General features: G+C 38.0%; 1 protein-coding gene across 8 annotated transcripts in view; it reads left to right on the forward strand.

Annotated features, from left to right (window-relative positions):
• ripor3 (RIPOR family member 3) overlaps positions 1-18381 on the forward strand; it is a 184910-nt gene that overhangs the window by 72125 nt on the left and 94404 nt on the right. For 2 of the 8 annotated variants that reach the window (XM_073061658.1, XM_073061660.1), the window contains exons 2-7: positions 1953-2111; positions 2827-2958; positions 11053-11205; positions 12843-12921; positions 14062-14085; positions 16006-16059. In XM_073061658.1, coding sequence (XP_072917759.1) covers positions 2858-2958; positions 11053-11205; positions 12843-12921; positions 14062-14085; positions 16006-16059 — 411 coding nt within the window. In that variant the 5' untranslated portion in view covers positions 1953-2111; positions 2827-2857. Of the gene's footprint in view, positions 1-1853; positions 2112-2826; positions 2959-11052; positions 11206-12842; positions 12922-14061; positions 14086-16005; positions 16060-18381 lie in introns of all 8 variants that reach the window. The other 6 variants (XM_073061659.1, XM_073061663.1, XM_073061664.1 and 3 more) reach the window with 4 other exon arrangements.

The following is an 18381-nucleotide window of genomic DNA, read 5'->3' on the forward strand; positions in this document are numbered from 1 at the left end:
TTGCTCTTTTTATATCTGAAAAAAACATTTGGTATTCTCTTTGATACTTTGGGATAGCTTACCTTCATATTTCATCTTTTCTTTCCTTGTGGCTTTTTTTACTTGCATTTACTTGGTTTTTAAAAGTTTCTCAATCCTCTCACTGCCCATTAATTTCTGCTGTGTCTGTCCATCCTCACAGTCTTACTACCCACTGCATCGACTTGTATACTAACTGCCCCATTCTCTGCCCTATCACTCCAGTTCCTAACTTCCTGCCTGCTTAGTTTAAACCCTCCCCAACAGATCGAGCAAACTTGCCAGCAAGAATCTTGGTCCCCCTCAGGTTTAGGTGTAACGTGTCCATTTTGTACAGATAATACCTTCTCCAGAAATCTGAAACCCTGCCCCCTGCACCACTTCCTCAGCCACTCATTCATCTGTAAAATCATCCTCTTCCAAACCAGATCCTCAGCACCTTCAGAAGGTCAGAAGAAACCATTGGATTGGTCAGGCCAAACTCCTGTTTGAAGCTATGTTCCATTTCCTGCTACTGAATCTTAACAAGAGTCAGCATTCTATTTATTGCCCTCTTCCGACAGTGATAATTTATGGCTCTTTGTTCTCAATCAGCAACCACTTTGAATCACTCCAGGCAGGCACCAACCTCAATATTCACAAACCTACATAATATATCCAACCAAAGAACATCTCACAACTATCATCTTATTTGGAAATGATCTCTAGTCCAGCAGATACCCTGGAGCATCACTGTGTCTTCGTTAATACACTGATCAAGCCAAGCAGAGTTGCTTCACAAAATGGCACCCTTCATCCTCAAGCACACAGCAAGAACAAAGACAATTAGTCTGCCTGCTTCAACTGTCTTCATTCATTCAAATTCACTGATTTGTAGACTGCTGTTCTTTCTGGCCAACTCCATTGAGAAGAACAAGAGCTGTGGGTGCACTGGTATACTACAGGTTTCCCTTGAGGTTGCACACCATCTTGACTTTGAACTATATTGGTGGTCCTGCATCATCAGCAAGTCTGTATCCTGAAAAATCCTATCCAACATTACTGAGCCAGAAGGACTTTTCAAGGGTAATTAGAAACCCGTGACCTCAACCCAGAAATGAACAAGTGTGAGAAAACTTGAAGCATTCTGCAATTGGGCTGAGTTCCGTCACTTTAGTTAGCATTGCAGGGCTTATAAAACTTTGTGTTCTTTTATTTTTTCTACCACATGTTTTCATCTGACTGTGCCACTGTACTTGTAACTTGTTATTTCATGTATTTGTACTTATACAGCAGCAATATTGAGATTTTTATTGAAGCCAAATAGTTTAAACAAAATGGAACTTTTCTGCACCTTATTTTATATACTTAATAAATCTTAGAATTATTTATTTCCGCAAATATCTGATTAGATTCTTTAAAAAAAAACAATGTTTACTTTAGGAGGGTACACACACAACAGGAATAGTCAAGTTTTCAAAAATTTAAAGAAGTGTGACATTTGACCTTATCTTCACCATCACTAGTTTCTTTATCCCATATTATTTAGACTACATCTGTAACTATAGTTCCATGAAAGAAAAAATACTTAAAATAGAAGTATAACATTTTAACATTGTACTTCATTAACGGCATGGTTAGTTTATGATTTTTTTCAATATTTCCACATTAAGAAGCCCCATTATACAGAAATCAACATTGATTCAGTAATGATATTTCTGTCTTATACTATATTATGGATGTTAAGATGTGTTTTCCTACTTTTGGAAGAAGCAGAAAAGAAAGATAGTTTTGTTTGTGTAATTTTCTTTAAAGTTTCACCATTTCAAAGATTTCTTCCATTGTCACTCCTCAAGGATGCTTGCTTTGCTCACTGTCTACTCTCTGTACACCGAGTACAGTGTGACTAGGCACAGCTCAAGCACCATTGCTGATGACACAATTACTGTTGGCAGAATTTCAGATGGTGATGAGGAGGTGTACAGGAGTGAGATAGATCAGCTGGTTGAGTGGCACTCAAAGTCAATAAGCCCAAGCAATTGATTGTGGACTTCAGGAAGGGCAAGTCAAAGGAACACACACCAGTCCTCATTGAGCGAACAGCAGTGGAAAGGGTGAGCATTTTCAAGTTCTTGGCTGTCAACAATTCTAAAAGATCTATCCTGAGCTCAGCATATTGATGCAATTACAAAGAAGGCACAACATTGGCTATATTTCATTAGGGGTTGGGGAGACTTGGTACATCAGCAAAGACTCCAGCAAATTTCTACAGATGTACCATGTAGAGCATCCTTACTGGTTGCATCACTATCTGATAGGGAGGGGGCCACTACATGGGAATGGAGAAAGCTGCAGAAAGTTACAAACTCGGCCAGCTCCATCATGGACACTAGCCTCCCCATCATCAAGGACATCTTCAAAAGATGATGCCTCAAATAGGTGTCGTCCATTATTAAGGAACCCCTCACCCAGGACATGCCCACTTCTCATTGCTACTATCAGGCAGGAGGTACGGAGCCTGAAGACACACACTCAGTGCTTTAGGAACAGCTTTTTTCCCTTTGCCATCAGACTTCTGAATGCACAATGAATCCGTTAACACCAGAACACTATTTTTGTGCTCTCTGTTTGCGCTACTTATTTGATTTAATTATATATATTACTTATTACAATTTATAGATATTTTACCATCATACATCGTGCTGACCTGCTGCCGCAAAACTACAAATTTCACAACATATGCCAAAGATATTAGACCTGGTTCTGTGTTTGATTCTTAGGTATTAGTTTATGCTGTCTTATAGTTGATGTACTTTTCTTACCTATCAGTAGGGACCACACCCAAGTCCCCAAAAGGACAATGTCTGTGAAACTGCACTTTGCCTCTCCTGCTGATTCTAGTGGGCTCAATCGCAGTCGTTCGTTCACTGGATTTGGTTCACTGACAAGTAGAAGATCCCAGTAAGTATAATTGAGTATTATAAAATGGCTAATAAACATTTTGAGCTTGAAACTGTGCATCATTAAAGTGGCATTGCAGAGGGTTACCAGACTAGTTTTGTGTGAGGTCCAACATGAGGGGAATTGTGCACAAGACCCAAGGTGTTGTGTAGCTGAACTAGCTTTTTACAATTAAACATGCTTAATGGCCCTTTGTCCAATATCTCCTTCCATTTCAGGGAGTGAAGTTTAGAGGAAATTGGGTGAGAAGAGTCTTGAGAGGAGAGCTGCTGGGCAGATGATTGCACGGAGGTGAATGGCGAAGGAGATGATCAGAGAATTGATCAGATTTGTGGTGGAGAGTGGCTGAGACAAATATCTCTGAGGTCAAAGCAAGATTGCAAAGATAACGGCTAAGTTCAGTTGAGGAAATAACTGGTAGGAATAGAAAACATCAGCATGAAGGGGCATATTAATGAGAGAGCTGTTTATTGATGGTGAGAACATGGATTAAGTTTAAAGAAATCGATCTGGAGGAACTGTGGACCAGTTACCTGACTTCAGTGGCTGGAAAGATGTTGGAGGTTTCGGGCTACTTTGAAGGCACATAATAAAATGAAGTCAATATGGTTTATTTATGAGGAAAACTTTGACAAATCTGTTGAAAATCTTTGAGGAAATAACAGACAGAATAGGCAAAGGAGAGCCAGTGGATGTTGTTTACTTGGATTTTCAGAAGGCCTTTGACAAGGTGATGGGCTTGAGGCTGCTAAACAAGATAGGAGCCTAAGATATTACAGGAAAGATACTAGCATAGGTAGAAGATTGGCTGACTGCATATGCCAGAGATATTAGACCTGATTCTGTTTTTGATTCTTAGGAGGCAAAGAGTGGGAATAAAGGAGGCCTTTTCTGACTGGCTACCGGTGATGAGTGGTGTTCTGTAAGGCTTGGTGTTGGGGCTTCTTCATTTTATGTTATATGTCAATGATTTGAAATATAGAATTGATGGCTTTGTGGGCAGGTTTGCAGATTATACAATATAGGTGGAGGGGCAGGTACAGAAAGTCTGCAGAAAGACTTAGATTAGGAGAATGGTCAAAAAAGTGGCAGCTGGAATATAGTGTAGGGAAGTGTATGGTCATGCACTTTGTTAGAAGATATAAAGATGTAGACTATTATGTTAACAGGAGAAAATTCAGAAATTGGAGTTGCAAAAGGACTAGTGAGTCCTAGTGCCGGATTCCATAAAGGTTAACCGGCAGGTTGAGTTGGTGTTAAGGAAGGCAAATGCAGTGTTAGAATTCATTTCAAGAGAACTAGTATATAAAAGCAAGGATATAATACTGAGGATTTATAAGACATTGGTCAGCCCACACAGAGTGTTGTGAGCAGTTTTAAGCAGGAGAACGCAGGTTGAGAAGGACAATAAATCAACCATGATGGAATGCTGGATCATACTCGATTGGCTGAATAGCCTAATTCTACTCCCAACACCTTAGATAATTCAATTTCCCAACAGAAACAAAATAAGATTGGGCTCCTTCTAAGTAACACTGAAGCAGGCCTGTTAGTTAAGACCATCTTCTGTATGTGTCTATTCTCAGGCTTTATATAAGGGGAACAATTTTGTGCACATGTTGTTAAAAGTGAGCAGTATATTCAACTATGTTTAACTGAACATGTCTAATGACCTCTATCATCAATAGGCTGGGAATAAAAATGCTGAAGTGCATCACCATTTAGGCTTAACATGAAACTTTAATAACCAAGGTTAATAAGCCTTGCAGTAATTGTAAAGGCAAACACTGCAGCTGCTGGAAATCTGAAATATAAACAGAACAGAAAATGATTTCAGGTTTGAAACAAGTGTCCAGGCCCCAGAATTCTGTAAAAATGTGTTTGTCTTCTCTTTATGGAAAGTATATTGAAGTTATTCTACTAAAGTATCACAGCAAAGATACTGTATATTGGCCACTGAAATTACACAATTTGTAAAGAGAAATTACTATTTGGAAGAGAGTATCTTTTTAAATTTCATATTTTAAAAAAATATTAAGGAATCATTTAATTGTTTTTAAGTGTTTGGTGTTATTATTTTAAACTTTGCTTAACTTAATTCGTTGTTAAATCATTTTGAATATTTCTGAATGTCGAAGATATTAATAAACATTCAAAACTTATTGAAGGTTTTGAGAATCTACTAAGTCAGAGGCAGGGCTCAGCTCAGCTGTGAGAACTTTTTTTTCTCAATGCACGGCTTATTTTTTGTCTACCACGTGATGGGAATTATGTCTGTGCTTTGCTTTGCCAAATAAGATCAGATGGCCTCTGGAAGGAAGTTTTCACTGGGGATCTGAATAAAATAAATGCAGGCTTAGCAAGTATGTGCGAGGCAAGCAGGAATGATTGCTGGAGCCAAGAAATTCTAGACTTACATGCTTGCTTAAATCAGTAAAGGTCCTTCTTAAGATATAAAGTTTTTTTTGTTGCTCAGGTTTAATTCAAACCAACAAAACAAACTTGATCACAGAAGAATAAATTTAAGGGCTTTTTGCTAGATGTAGCATTTGCTGGTCAAAATTCCCAAGTACTTTGTTTGAAATTAGGCTGTCTGCTTGACTACTGTGTACAGTACATACAATTCCCACACCATCCCACTTATGGTTGAACAGCTACTGAAGAAGTGGCAGATGATAGACATGAACTTATTTTCAGTCCTTAAAGTGATTTTTAACTATTCCTATTCATTGAATTCCCCTTTTGCAAAATGCGTTTTCTCTCATTAAAAAATGTATTATTTTTCTCATAGTTTGGGTTTACCGTTGAATATGGTGAAAAATTCATTTTGTGCTGTTTGTATTTCCATAATAGCTGAATGATATAGACACAGTAGGCCAAGACATTTCTGCCGTTTGTTTAGTTTCTAGTTTGCCTGTTGTCAGTCATGAAACAGGCACTAAACTATGAGCATTTCATACATATATCACTTTTGTTGCTTCGGGGCTTAATCTGATATTAAGCTAAATTGAAACAAGTGTTAAAATTACAGGAAACAACATCTAGGTTTAATTTCAGTTAATGTGATCTGCTACAATTTAATCTTGGACAATGCAAAAAAAACTTTATAGAATGGCTGACTGAGAGGTAGTAACAAGCTTTACAGTAATACCCTCACATAGTTTAGCTAGTGAGGAATTTGCCCTTTGGCTTTGAAAGAATCAATAAATAGTTCTGGTTTTATTCTAAAACAATTGGGCATTATCCGAGCTGTTTAGATTTCATTATACTTTCAATATTTAAAAATTTTTACTAGTTGTGATACACGGTAAAATATAAGTTTGTGTACATTAGATTGTGAGTTAATATTAAACTATTTTAATTTTAAAAATCTGTCATTACTATGATTTAGGGCATGAAGGATAAGCTTGCATTTAGTTACTCTTTTCATTTCATTTTAAAGTATGCCTTAGAAATGCAAGAGCAATTACAATGTTATACGTATTAACATCTGCATTTGCTGGTCGATATTAACTCCATCAAATGCCTCAAATTTAATATTCTTATCAGCATACAGCATGGTATCACCACTCCCTGTCGCCAAACAAATATCAGTTGCTTTGCAGATGAATCGGGAATGATAGTGCAAAATTGCAAATGTTTCAGCTAAATAAACAAAATATAGTTTAGGATGCATCACAAAAACAGCAATGAGTAAATAAATTTTCCACATGAATGATCATATTTCATATTTTCTTGTGACAAATAAAGGGCCAGTTGGCTTATCAGTCATCTGATGGCTATTAGAACAATCCCGTCAATCCCATTTCCCCACATATTCCACTGGAGACCATTATGTCACACATTATGCCCAATAACAACTTCCTGATTCACCACCAACCACTTATGTACAGTGTAATTTACACTAGCCAATTAAGCTAGCAACCAGTGTGTTAGGATGGGGAAGGAAATTGGAGCCCCATCTAATCACAGGGAAAGTGTACAAGAATATGCAGACAGTACTGGACATCGGGTCACTGCACTGGTGAGCTGCACTAAAGAGCACCACTGAAGTGCCTGAGTAACACACTCCTGGAAGTTCAGTAACCAAGCTGCCTGCATTTTATGTGCTATGGAATAAATCCATCTGTAGAACAAGAAAAAACATTTCTCTGTACCATGATGCATATTTGGAAATTGGTAGTGATTTTTGTGTGTGTGACAAAGTTCTAGAGGCTGGTGGATGCAAAGTAGTAAAGTCAACTGGAATTCCATATGCATTTGGTTTGGCATCTGTTAAGTTGGAGGATCAGTGTGTATTGAAGAAACTGAATGGGCCTTAAATGGGAAAAAAGGACAATGAAGGCTGGTTAAATTTAAATTAGAAGGCTTATCCTTATCTTAACCATTACCAGGTAGTTTACACCAAAAGTTGACCATTACCAGGTGCACTCCAAAAGTCAACAATGAAATCCTCACTGACATGTTCAAAATAAGGCCATCTTATTTTTTGGACATACTGAAGTATATCTATGTTTCCCCAGATGTCCACACCACTGCTGCAGTCGATTGTCTAAGATCAGTGTGCACGCGCTCCATCTCCCATCAGCAACTTCTGATTCCGACTTTCCATTTCGACCTCACTATTTGAGGTAGTGGTTGCGTTTGGAAACTGGTACTTTAAGAGTCCCGACAAACTAAGATCACAATTCTCAAGCAACTCTTAAAATAAAATGTGATAACTGTGCTGAAAGAATAGGAATTGTGAATCTGGTGGAGTCCTTGCAGATTGTGCTCTTAAAAAAAGAGTCGTGTAAGCACCCGGCTAAGGTTCACTCCATAGTGCCTTCTTACGCCATGTGTCCACATGTAAGTTAGTTTGGACCCTGTTGTCTTTATTTTCAGCATAGTGGAGGTATGCAGGGTGTGATGAGTTGGCAGGGTTTTATTACTTTTTTTCAACTAACTCCTCCATTATGCAATATGTTCAGTTTATTGCCAGTAAATTTAAATAAATGTGGGTGAGAAATTGCTACCATTCATGTGGGAGAATAATTTTCTTGGAGGCTGCCAGAGAGAGAGAGAGAGAGAGCAAAAATTGGAACACTGGAATGATAAATATAACTGTCAAAGGACAATCCAGTTTACAAAAATGTTTTAATTCTGAAAAAACAAGTTGTTTACTTATACTGTACTTGTTTTTAAAAATTCCTGAATTCCTGTAATGTTTATTATTTTATTTGGTATTCTGTGCAGATGCTCAGATTTATTTTTAAGCAGAAACATATCAGAAGAGCATGAGATTTGTGAAGCATATTTTTCTTTTAATAGTTTCCTAAGGAATTGTTGGGGAATTTTTGGATGTGATGCAGAGACTCCAGCCCTGAAAGAAATGATTCATTCGTGTGAAATGTTACCATTTTGGTTCTAAGTTTCAAAATATGCATATTTTCAGATCCACAATTACATTTTGTAAAATGTCAACTGTGAAAAATTGTAAACATTAGAGGAATTCAGGCCATCAAAACATACATGCTATTCAATTCTTATACTTATATATTTTGAAATGTTCTTGCTTCATCATGGTATATTTGGTGGTTCTTTCAGAATTTTCCACAGCAGTGAAGAATAAGATGCAGGAAGACAGGAAAGGAAGAGGAAAGTCCAACACAGAAACAAAAAAAAAGTTTAATAATATGTAACAGTAGTTACAGCAATTTAATTAAGGAACTGGATGACTTATTAAAATACATTAAGCAAGATGGATTAGTTAATAGCTTTTTGATTACTCCTTTAGATTAATAATCAAGAACACATCCAGGTTATTGAAACAAATGAAGTCAATAAATTTATGAGGTGCCTATATTAATGTGGAATTTGTTTCTAGGTATTCAGCAGCAGTAATAGTCAATGGATCTTGTTGAAATGTCAATGAAAATTGTTCCAAATTTAATTTCTTATTGATTGTTGAAAAATTCAATGCTAATACTTAATCTGAAACCTAAGTAATAGAAGTCAAAGATATTTCAAAGATAGATACTTTTGGTGATTTCTTTTTTATTCAGTCAAAAAAAACTGTGGTACCTTTTCCCTTATGAAGACAATCTGGCTTGTACAATGCAAGATAAACAAATTCATGGCATTTCCCACTTTTCTGAGGTGGACACTTCTAAAGGTAGATTGCCCAAGGCTTTTCTACACTATAACCATGCTTTTAAATGGATGAAGCTAAGTCATTCCCTGTGCCATCTTTTGTTGTGAGAATAGTACTGGAAAGTTTGATTTTAAAATGAACAGAAATGTTTAGATCGACAAACAAGTGACAGCGAAGGGAAGAACATCAGAGAGAATGAAGAGGCAGAGTTCAGACTTGAAATAGAAGAGAGCAAAGAAGGGAAATGCAAAGATTAGTCCAAACTCCCTTGTCCATTTGTCCCTCCCCACTGAACTCCCTCCTGGCACTTATCCTTGCAAGCGGAATAAGTGTTACACCTGACCTTACACCTGCCCATACACCCTCTCCCTCACGACAATTCAGGGCCCCAAACAGTCCTTCCAGGTGAGGTGACACTTCATCTGTAAGTGCTGTTGGGGTCATATACTGTGTCCGGTGCTCCCTGTGTAACCTCCTGTATATCAGTGAGACCCGACATCGATTGGGAGACCGCTTCGCCAAGCACCTACGCTCAGTCCACCAGAAGAAGCAGGATTTCCCATTGGCCATCCATTTTAATTCTACGTCCCATTCCCATTCTGACATGCCTATCCATGGCCTCCTCTACTGTCGTGATAAGGCCAAACTCAGGTTGGAGGAACAACAGTTTATATTCCGTCTGGGTAGCCCCTAATCTAATGGCATGAACATTGATTTCTCAAACATCCGGTAATGCCCCCACCCCCAAGTCCTTCACCATTCCCCATTCCCTTTTCCCTTTCTCACCTTGTCTGCCCACCACCTCCCTCTGGTGCACCTCTCCCCTTTTCTTTCTTTCATGGCCTTCTGTCCTCTCCTATCAGACTCCCCTTTCTCCAGCCCTGTATCTGTTTCACCAATCAACTTCCCAGCTCTTTACTTAACACAAAGTACACTGCAGATGCTGTGGTCAAATCAAAATGTACAAACAAGCTGGATGAACTCAGCAGGTCAGGCAGCATCCGTTGAAAGGAGCAGTCAATGTTTTGGGTCGGGAAGGGTCTCGACCCGAAACATTGACTGCTCCTTTCAACAGATCCTGCCCGACCTGCTGAGTTCATCCTGCTTGTTTGTACAGCTCTTTACTTCACCCCTCCCTCTCCTGGTTTCACCTATCATCTTGGGTTTCTCTCTCTTCTCCCCCACCTTTTAAGTTTACTCCTTAGCTTTTCTCTTCAGTCCTGTTGAAGGGTCTCGGCCTGAAATATCACTTGTACTTTTTTTCTGTAGATGCTGCCTGTCCTACTGAGTTCCTTTGGCATTTTGTGTGTGTCGCTGAGAAAACTTCATTTCATTCATTCAAATGTTTTCCCAATAGATTTGGCTGCAGGATTAAAGACTATGGCATTGTAGTTTGTTCCTACTTTACTTAAAAATTTTAAAAATAGAATAAAAGTATCTATCTAATTCAACCGGGTTAAACCTGCTGATTGCCTGCATATTTTTTGTAGTTTACACGATGTGTAATTTCACGACTGAGTGTAGAAAGGTATGTATAACGTTCAGATATGGGGCAACAGATGGTAAGTGCCAATTAAACCACATAAGTACCAAAGCTAGCAGGTAAGACTTGCTATCCACCTTGTTAGGATGTGATGGCAGCTACCCACTTGCCCAAATGGATGCCTCCGGCACATCTGAGGTAATTAGCAATGAATAATAAATGTTTTTTTTTCATTTATGCCTGCATGACTAAACTAAAAATACATCAACACTGAGTTTTGTATTATTATATTTATTACAAAACCAAGGAGAAACTTTCTAAGGTGTTTGATTATGGAGTAATAGTTTGTTCCTCATGTGCCATCTTTCTTTGATAATGTTCAGTTCTGGTTGTGTGATATTGTTAATGGAATGAAAGCTACTGATATCCAAAGGCGATATTTACACTGAATTACCAATGCTATTATCTTCTTTTGCAGGGCTTCTTTTGTCAGTAGAAGTTCTCCATTATCAAGAAATTCTTCAGTAAAATCAACAAAGAGGCAAGTGACGTCACCAAAAAACTCTAGCACCTTGGAGCCACAGCCAGTCCGTGTGGAGAAAATATGCAAATCATTAAGGAAAGGCCTGAAGTGAGAACCTTTAAAAACATGTTTCTATGTAACGAGCAATTTACTCAATTTGGCATTACTAAACTATATAAACTATAGTGTGATCTAGTACAGTTCGCCAAAGTGATACCTCTTCAGATTAACAATCGCTTCATGTCAATTCTTAGTGCCAAGCAACAGTTTGGAGGAGACAGTCTTCATATCAACATTTGCTGACTAATGTCACCCTAATTCTCCTCCTTTATTATGCTTCTCACTACCCTCTCTCTAGCCTCACCAAAGATGAATAGCATATGCTGCACTCTCTGCACAATATGGCTTGTAATTCTCATGAATTCTTCCTTCCAGTAGATGATGACTCCAATCTAATGGTGGAGTAAAGGAAGTTGTTCTTAAAACATTGATAAGTGTTCAGACTCCTCCCTGTTAGGAGTAGTGGGAAGAGGACATGTTCCAGATAGTGAAGGATCTTAATGTTGGATGCCCCCCGCCTTTTTGAGGCACCATCTCTTGAAGATGTCTCTGTTGGTTGGGAGAGATGTGCCCATGTTGGAGCTGACTGAGTCTACAACTCTGCACAGCTTCTTGTGATTCTGTGGACTGGAACATCTATATCAGGCTGTGATACAATGAGTCAGAATGCTCTTCACTAAACTTCTGTAGGGATTTGCAAGAGTATTTGGTGACATACCAAATCTCCTCAGATGCCTTCATTTCTTCACAACTAATTCAGTGGGTCTTTTACGACTATTGAGAGGATAGACAGGGTCTTAGTTTAATACAACATCTCTAATTTTACATCTGGAGGGTGTCCTAAACATACAGCCTTCTCAGAAACTAAGTCTACAATCAAGTGTTTCTATTAAGAGACTTTTGGATAGGTACATGGAGCTTAGAAAAATAGAGGGTTATGGGTAAGCCTAGCAATTTCTAAGGTAGGGACATGTTCAGCACAACTTTGTGGTCTGAAGGGCCTGTATTGTGCTGTAGGTTTTCTATGTTTCTATGTTACTAACTTTACCAAATACAGGTCTTCCTTGGGAAATGAACAAATTCCATTTTTACAGACATCGATTAGACTATTTTGTTCATAAGTGAGAAAATAATACAACTCACTTGATAAGGAACCATATACTTTCACAGTATGATAATGGTATCAAAACCACAGAGGACTGATAAGTAAGAATTATTGCTAAAAGTGGAGAGAGAAAGGAAACTATTCTGCTATATGGAGGAACAAATGTAGTACGCATGCCAGACTTTATAATTTACTAATGTTATAGCAATTCATTCAATTGTATCAGACATTCATAACCTGGGGATGGCCAGCTAATTTTTTTTGTATCAAAATCAGCAAATGTAGCTAACCGTTGAATAATAACTAAACTGGTGACTGAGCAAGTATGTCTGAAGTTTTAACATGTGGTTAAACTTTTAACATGTGGTCTTAAAAGTCTAGTCTGCAAATTCACTTACCTGTTCATAACTGGGTATTACTGGAAGTTATCCATGCAGCTGTAAGTTTCTGTTAATGCAGAGATCAGACCCAACAGATAGAGGCAAAGCTTCATCTTTGAATAATGTTATATTTAATGGTTATATTTAATTTGCAGGTTTTCTCTTGTTCCATATTTAATGGTTACTTTATTTTATTGCAGCAATTATCTTAAATCATACCAAAATGAATTGGATTTGCTGACCATGCAACAAAAAGACATGAAAAGGAACTCCAGATTGGTATGCAAACTATAGCAACATCACTATTCATTGAATTTGAATTGAGAACAGAACAGCTAGCCTGATACTGCGCCATCTTTGTTAACTGATTTTTGAATATTCATTTTGTTTTCAGAAAACTAAAGCACTAAAATATGTATCACATTATATTTTACTGCTTAGGCCACAGGTTTCATTGACAAGGCCAGTATTTGGAGAAGAGAGGTGGGGCCTTGGATGATAGAGCAGTGTATTTAATACAATTCATGTTCAACAGGGATAAATCAGTCACAACCCTTGAAACAAAGTTAAAATGTTTTCTCAAAATTGGTTGCCTAGAATGTTATAAGTACCTCTGGTTTCTTTTCCAGAAAACAAAATGGGAAACTCAAAGTAAATTACTTTGTTATCATCCAGGAAATATCCAGGTGTTTAATTCTCTAATACTGTGAAGATTCATGTGCTGGAATCAAGTTTTCTTTGCATAATAACAGTAAAATGTAGGCGAAAATATATGTTGAAATGATCATGATCCATTTTAAAACTATGTTTTTGCGCTGCAGCTCTGAAGAATTATTATTCTTCATAAAGTTATTTTGTGCATCAAATCTGCTTGTTATATCATCAAGAAAGAAAGAAAAGAACATTATTTTGTAGACCCTAGTTCCAGTCATAAATTTAAATGTTAGGAATACTATCCATTATCATCAACCTCATTGCAATTTACTTACTCTCATGGCTAGAGCTATTTGTGGGATAAAGAAGTAGGAGGATTGCGGTCCTCTTGATGACCGTTTTATCACATTGGGGAAATATATGCATAGTAATAATATGAATGTTTTTTGTGTCCTGCTAAATTTAAAACAGTGAGCATGTCCATTTTTGTGACTGACTACATCTTGTTACCTACAGCTGTGTACTGAATTCAATTGTTCAGAATCTTGGAATGCTCCCAAGTTTCTGAGACCCTTGTCCATAAAAGTCAAACTGCAACACCTATAATACAGGGTAGATGGGTATCATTCCTCTTCATTCTGCTTCGAGTTATGTGTCAGTAACATGTCAAAAGAAACTTCAATAATGCCTGTTTTTTGAAAGGAATTTTTTTTCAATTTCAGAAATCATAATATTAATATATTTTCCTTCTGCTTATTACCGCAGGCTTTTTTATATGATCTAGATAAGGTAAGAATATTTTCAATTTATAATACTGGTGCGGGTGGACTTCTGAGTCTAACTAGAATAGCTCACAAGTCTGATGTAACTGCTCAGTTTGTATGAAGTTAATGTGGGGAAGTGTACAGTATTCTGAGATTTAAATAGAAGCTGCAACATATAGATCTGGCCTAGATTAGTGGCTGCAGAGCCTACTTCCGCAGGAGCTTAAACATTATTTATAAGCAATTGCAGCATTTTTATGTGGAACCAAGAGAAGCACTTCAACATCTCTTGTCCCATACAAAATTCTAACTCAAAGAATGTAAGATCACTCACTGTGTGAAAACTGCAGTCACTACAACTTGTGTAAGATTCTGCTTTCTTTACTTAGCAGGGTGCCTGCTTGAAAATTGATTATGCTGCATGTTAATTTACCTGAATATTAAACCCGCGATTCTCGTGGATTAGTGGCCCTTCCAAAGGTCCTTCTCCACCCCTGACTTTCATGATTGCACCGATGGGCATTGAAAGGACGAATTATTGGTGGCAGGACTGTAATGTAGGATTTACATTATTCCTGCAGATATTGGTATTAATTATTTGGCTTTGACCGCTAATGAAAATGTATGGCACGGTAGAGCAGCAATTAGCGCGTCACTTTACAGTGCCATCTGTAAGATTGGGGTTCGATTCTCACCACTGTCTGTAAGGAGTTTGTACATTCTCCCTGTGAATGCATGGGTTTCCTCTGATGCTCTCGTTCCCTCCCACAATCTAAGGATGTATGGTTAGGATTAGTGAGTTGTGGGGATGCTATGTTGGCGCTGGAAGAGTGGCGACACTTGCAGGCACTACCAAACACATCTTTCCCTCCCCCCTCTTTCTGCTTTCCACAGTGATCTGTATGCGACTCCATATGCGACTCCCTTGTCCACTTATCCCTCCCATCCCTTCCTACCGATCTCCCTCCTGGCACTTATCCTTGTAAGCAGAACAAGTGCTACACCTGCTCTTACACTTCCTCCCTCACCACCATTCAGGGCCCCAGACAGTCCTTCCAGGTGAGGCGACACTTCACCTGTGAGTCAGCTGGTGTGGTATATTGCATCCGTTGCTCCCAGTATGGCCTTTTATATATTGGTGAGACCTGACGCAGACTGGGAGACCATTTCGCTGAACACCTATGCTCGGTCCGCCAGAGAAAGCAGGATCTCCCAGTGGCCACACATTTTAATTCCACGTCCCATTCCCATTCTGATATGTCTATCCATGGCCTCCTCTACTGTAAAGATGAAGCCACACTCAGGTTGGAGGAACAACACCTTATATATCAGCTGGGTAGCCTCCAACCTGATGGCATGAACATTAACTTCTCTAACTTCCGTTAATGCCTCTCCTCCCCTTCTTATCCCATCCCTGACATATTTAGTTATTTGTTTTTTTTTCTCTCTCTCTGCCCATCACTCTGCCTGTTCTCCATCTCCCTCTGGTGCTCCCCCTCTCCCTCCTTCTTTCTCCTGAGGCCTCCCGTCCCATGATCCTTTCCCTTCTCCAGCTCTGTATCACTTTCGCCAATCACCTTTCCAGCTCTTAGCTTCATCCCACCCCCTCTGGTCTTCTCCTATCATTTTGCATTTCTCCCTCCCCCCACTACTTTCAAATCTCTTACTATCTTTCCCTTCAGTTAGTCCTGACAAAGGGTCTTGGGCCGAAACATCAACAGCGCGTCTCCTTATAGATGCTGCCTGGCCTGCTGTGTTCCACCAATATTTTGTGTGTGTTGTTTGAATTTCCAGCATCTGCAGATTTCCTCGTGTTTACACTTGCAGGCTGCCCAGCACAATCCTCACTGATTTGATTTGGAGCAATAACACTTTTCACCTGTATATTTTGATGTACAAATAAAGCTAATCTTTAAATTTTAATCTTTATTGATTTATGTTTCAGCAAACTAGAAGTACTGAGAGATACATCAGGAAATTGGAATTTCACATCAGCAGGGTAAGATTTTGCACATTACCAATAAAGGATTTTTTTTCAAATTAAGAGGCAATTTAAATAGCCTCATGTGGATAATAAAAGCAGCTGTTTAATTTTCACCTAAATGCTGTTTTACATTTGATGAAATAAAATACATTGGGAGTAGTAGATTCAACTTGGTAAATCATAAATCATAAGTTCATTAACTTAGATGTAGAATTTTAAAATATGAAAGGTAACTAAAGCTATTGTTACACAATCACAAATTATTAAATATAACATTCAGTTGTTTTCTACTGGTAACATCATTTAAAATCTATGTTTTTGCTAACTTGTTAAAAAACACTGGACCATGACATTTTGAAATGTTTTACTGAGCTGAATTTCTGGAACGTTGTCACAATATTAGCATGGAAGCCATGTCATAAAATATTCATTTTAGCTGGAACTTCTACAAAAGAGATTTCATATCGTTAAAATTATGTATAAAATAGTTTTGGCAGCCCAGTAGCATAGCATTTAGTGCAAGGCTTCACAGGACCACCTGTGAGATCAGGGTTCAATTTTGGCTGCTATCTGTAAGGAGTTTGTACATTCTCCATGAGATGGTGCGTGTATCCTCTGGGTGTTCTGGTTTCCTCCCATACTCCAAAGATGTATGGTTAGGGTTAGTGGGTTGTGAGCATGCTATGTTGGCCCCAGAAGTGTGGCATCACTTGTGGCTGCTCAGCACAATCCTTGCTGATATGGTTTGAGATGAATGACGTATTTCACTGTATACTTTGATGTACATGTGACAAATAAAATTAACATTTTAAAGTGTTACAATATTAGCATTATTGCCTTTGGAAGCTTCAATCCCAAATTTTCACAGTGATGACTACAAAATAATTAATTCTTAATGTCCTCTGAAATATATTAGCAAACCATATTTACACAAAAATAATCACTAGACAACAGCTCCACATCACCGCTTTAGGGAAGTTTGCGATTGGCAGTGAATTCAAATCACCTATTGACCAAAGACAAGCAGTATGTAAGCAAATCTTTAACGCTGTTCCAAGCAAGCTGATTAGTTATTTCCTAGAATGATATTCATGACTTACTTTTGCAAATAATGTTTCTAATGAATTTAAAATTTAAATTTAATGGTTTTACTATTAGTATTATATGTGTTAAAAATTCATTAGCTAAGGGTTCACAACAAGTAAAGGGTTGCAATTTCAGATTGCAAGCATCTGCATAAAAACAGGAAAAATACCAAAGATTTAGTGTTTCAGGCCAATAACCCCTCATCAGAACTGGAAAGCAAGTAAACAAGCCACACACAGTGAGGGAAGGAAGGACAAAGAAAAGAACATCTCTGATAAGACGCAGGACTAGGTTTACTAGGTGACATAATTGCTCTGGGACCAGTTAGTAAGTTTCTGCGAATTTGTTTGAAGCAGTGTTTGTAGAGAGAGATGAATGAGGGTATTTAGAGAGAATATAAAGACCAACAACATGCTGAAGCTGGGAGATACAGAACAAAGCAGATGCTTTATTTAATTTAAATAAAGGTTGTAAATTGATTTTAATTAATGCTATTTACAACATGAAAAGTTTATTGTCAATGATCAATGGTAAAGTTAGTAAAAAACCAAAAGCCAAAGCAATACAAATGAAAATATAGTCTAAGACACAATTTTATATAAGACTTTGTAAAATCATTTTCTTACTAAGCGACATGATCGGGCTCAAATATAGGCCTAGCAGGTGAAAACCTTTTTTTTGTTGCACAAATACTCAGTTCTGGGTTGAACTTTAGATAAGCACACACGGGTTTCACCTTCAACTGAAATGAGATAATCTCTATCCTTGCTCTTGATGCTTGTTAAACAAGAAAAAAGCTTACTCACACATGTAAGCAGTTAAAAACTGCAACAAATTGTTCATTGCTTTCCTATGAATGGCAGGATATCTTCTTTCACAGAAATCCAGAACTTGCCCAGGGGCAGGTCAGTAAATCTCATCTTGAGTGCATGATCAGAGTGCAGCTCACAAAGTTCTTCCTCTTCTCTCAGAGTCAAGTTCTCAGGCTGAGCTAAAGGTTCAGAGAATGGGTCCCTCACCCAGTCATACACTTGTGTTCAAAGGGAGGAAGAATTTTGTTCTGAAATCCTTCCAGGTGGTTTTCAATAAGACTCAAGACTTTCTGATATCCTTCCTCACACTCAAGCCCAAGCAGCAGTGGACAAATTTCAAGATTTCCTTTTGCAACATTATTTTTCCAAAGGTTCAGTTTCTTGTTAAATCCAAGAATCTTGTCACTTGAGGTCAAAATATTTTCTCTAGGGCCTTGCA

This window comes from Hemitrygon akajei, chromosome 11 (assembly GCF_048418815.1).
Source record: "Hemitrygon akajei chromosome 11, sHemAka1.3, whole genome shotgun sequence".
NCBI lineage: Eukaryota > Metazoa > Chordata > Chondrichthyes > Myliobatiformes > Dasyatidae > Hemitrygon > Hemitrygon akajei.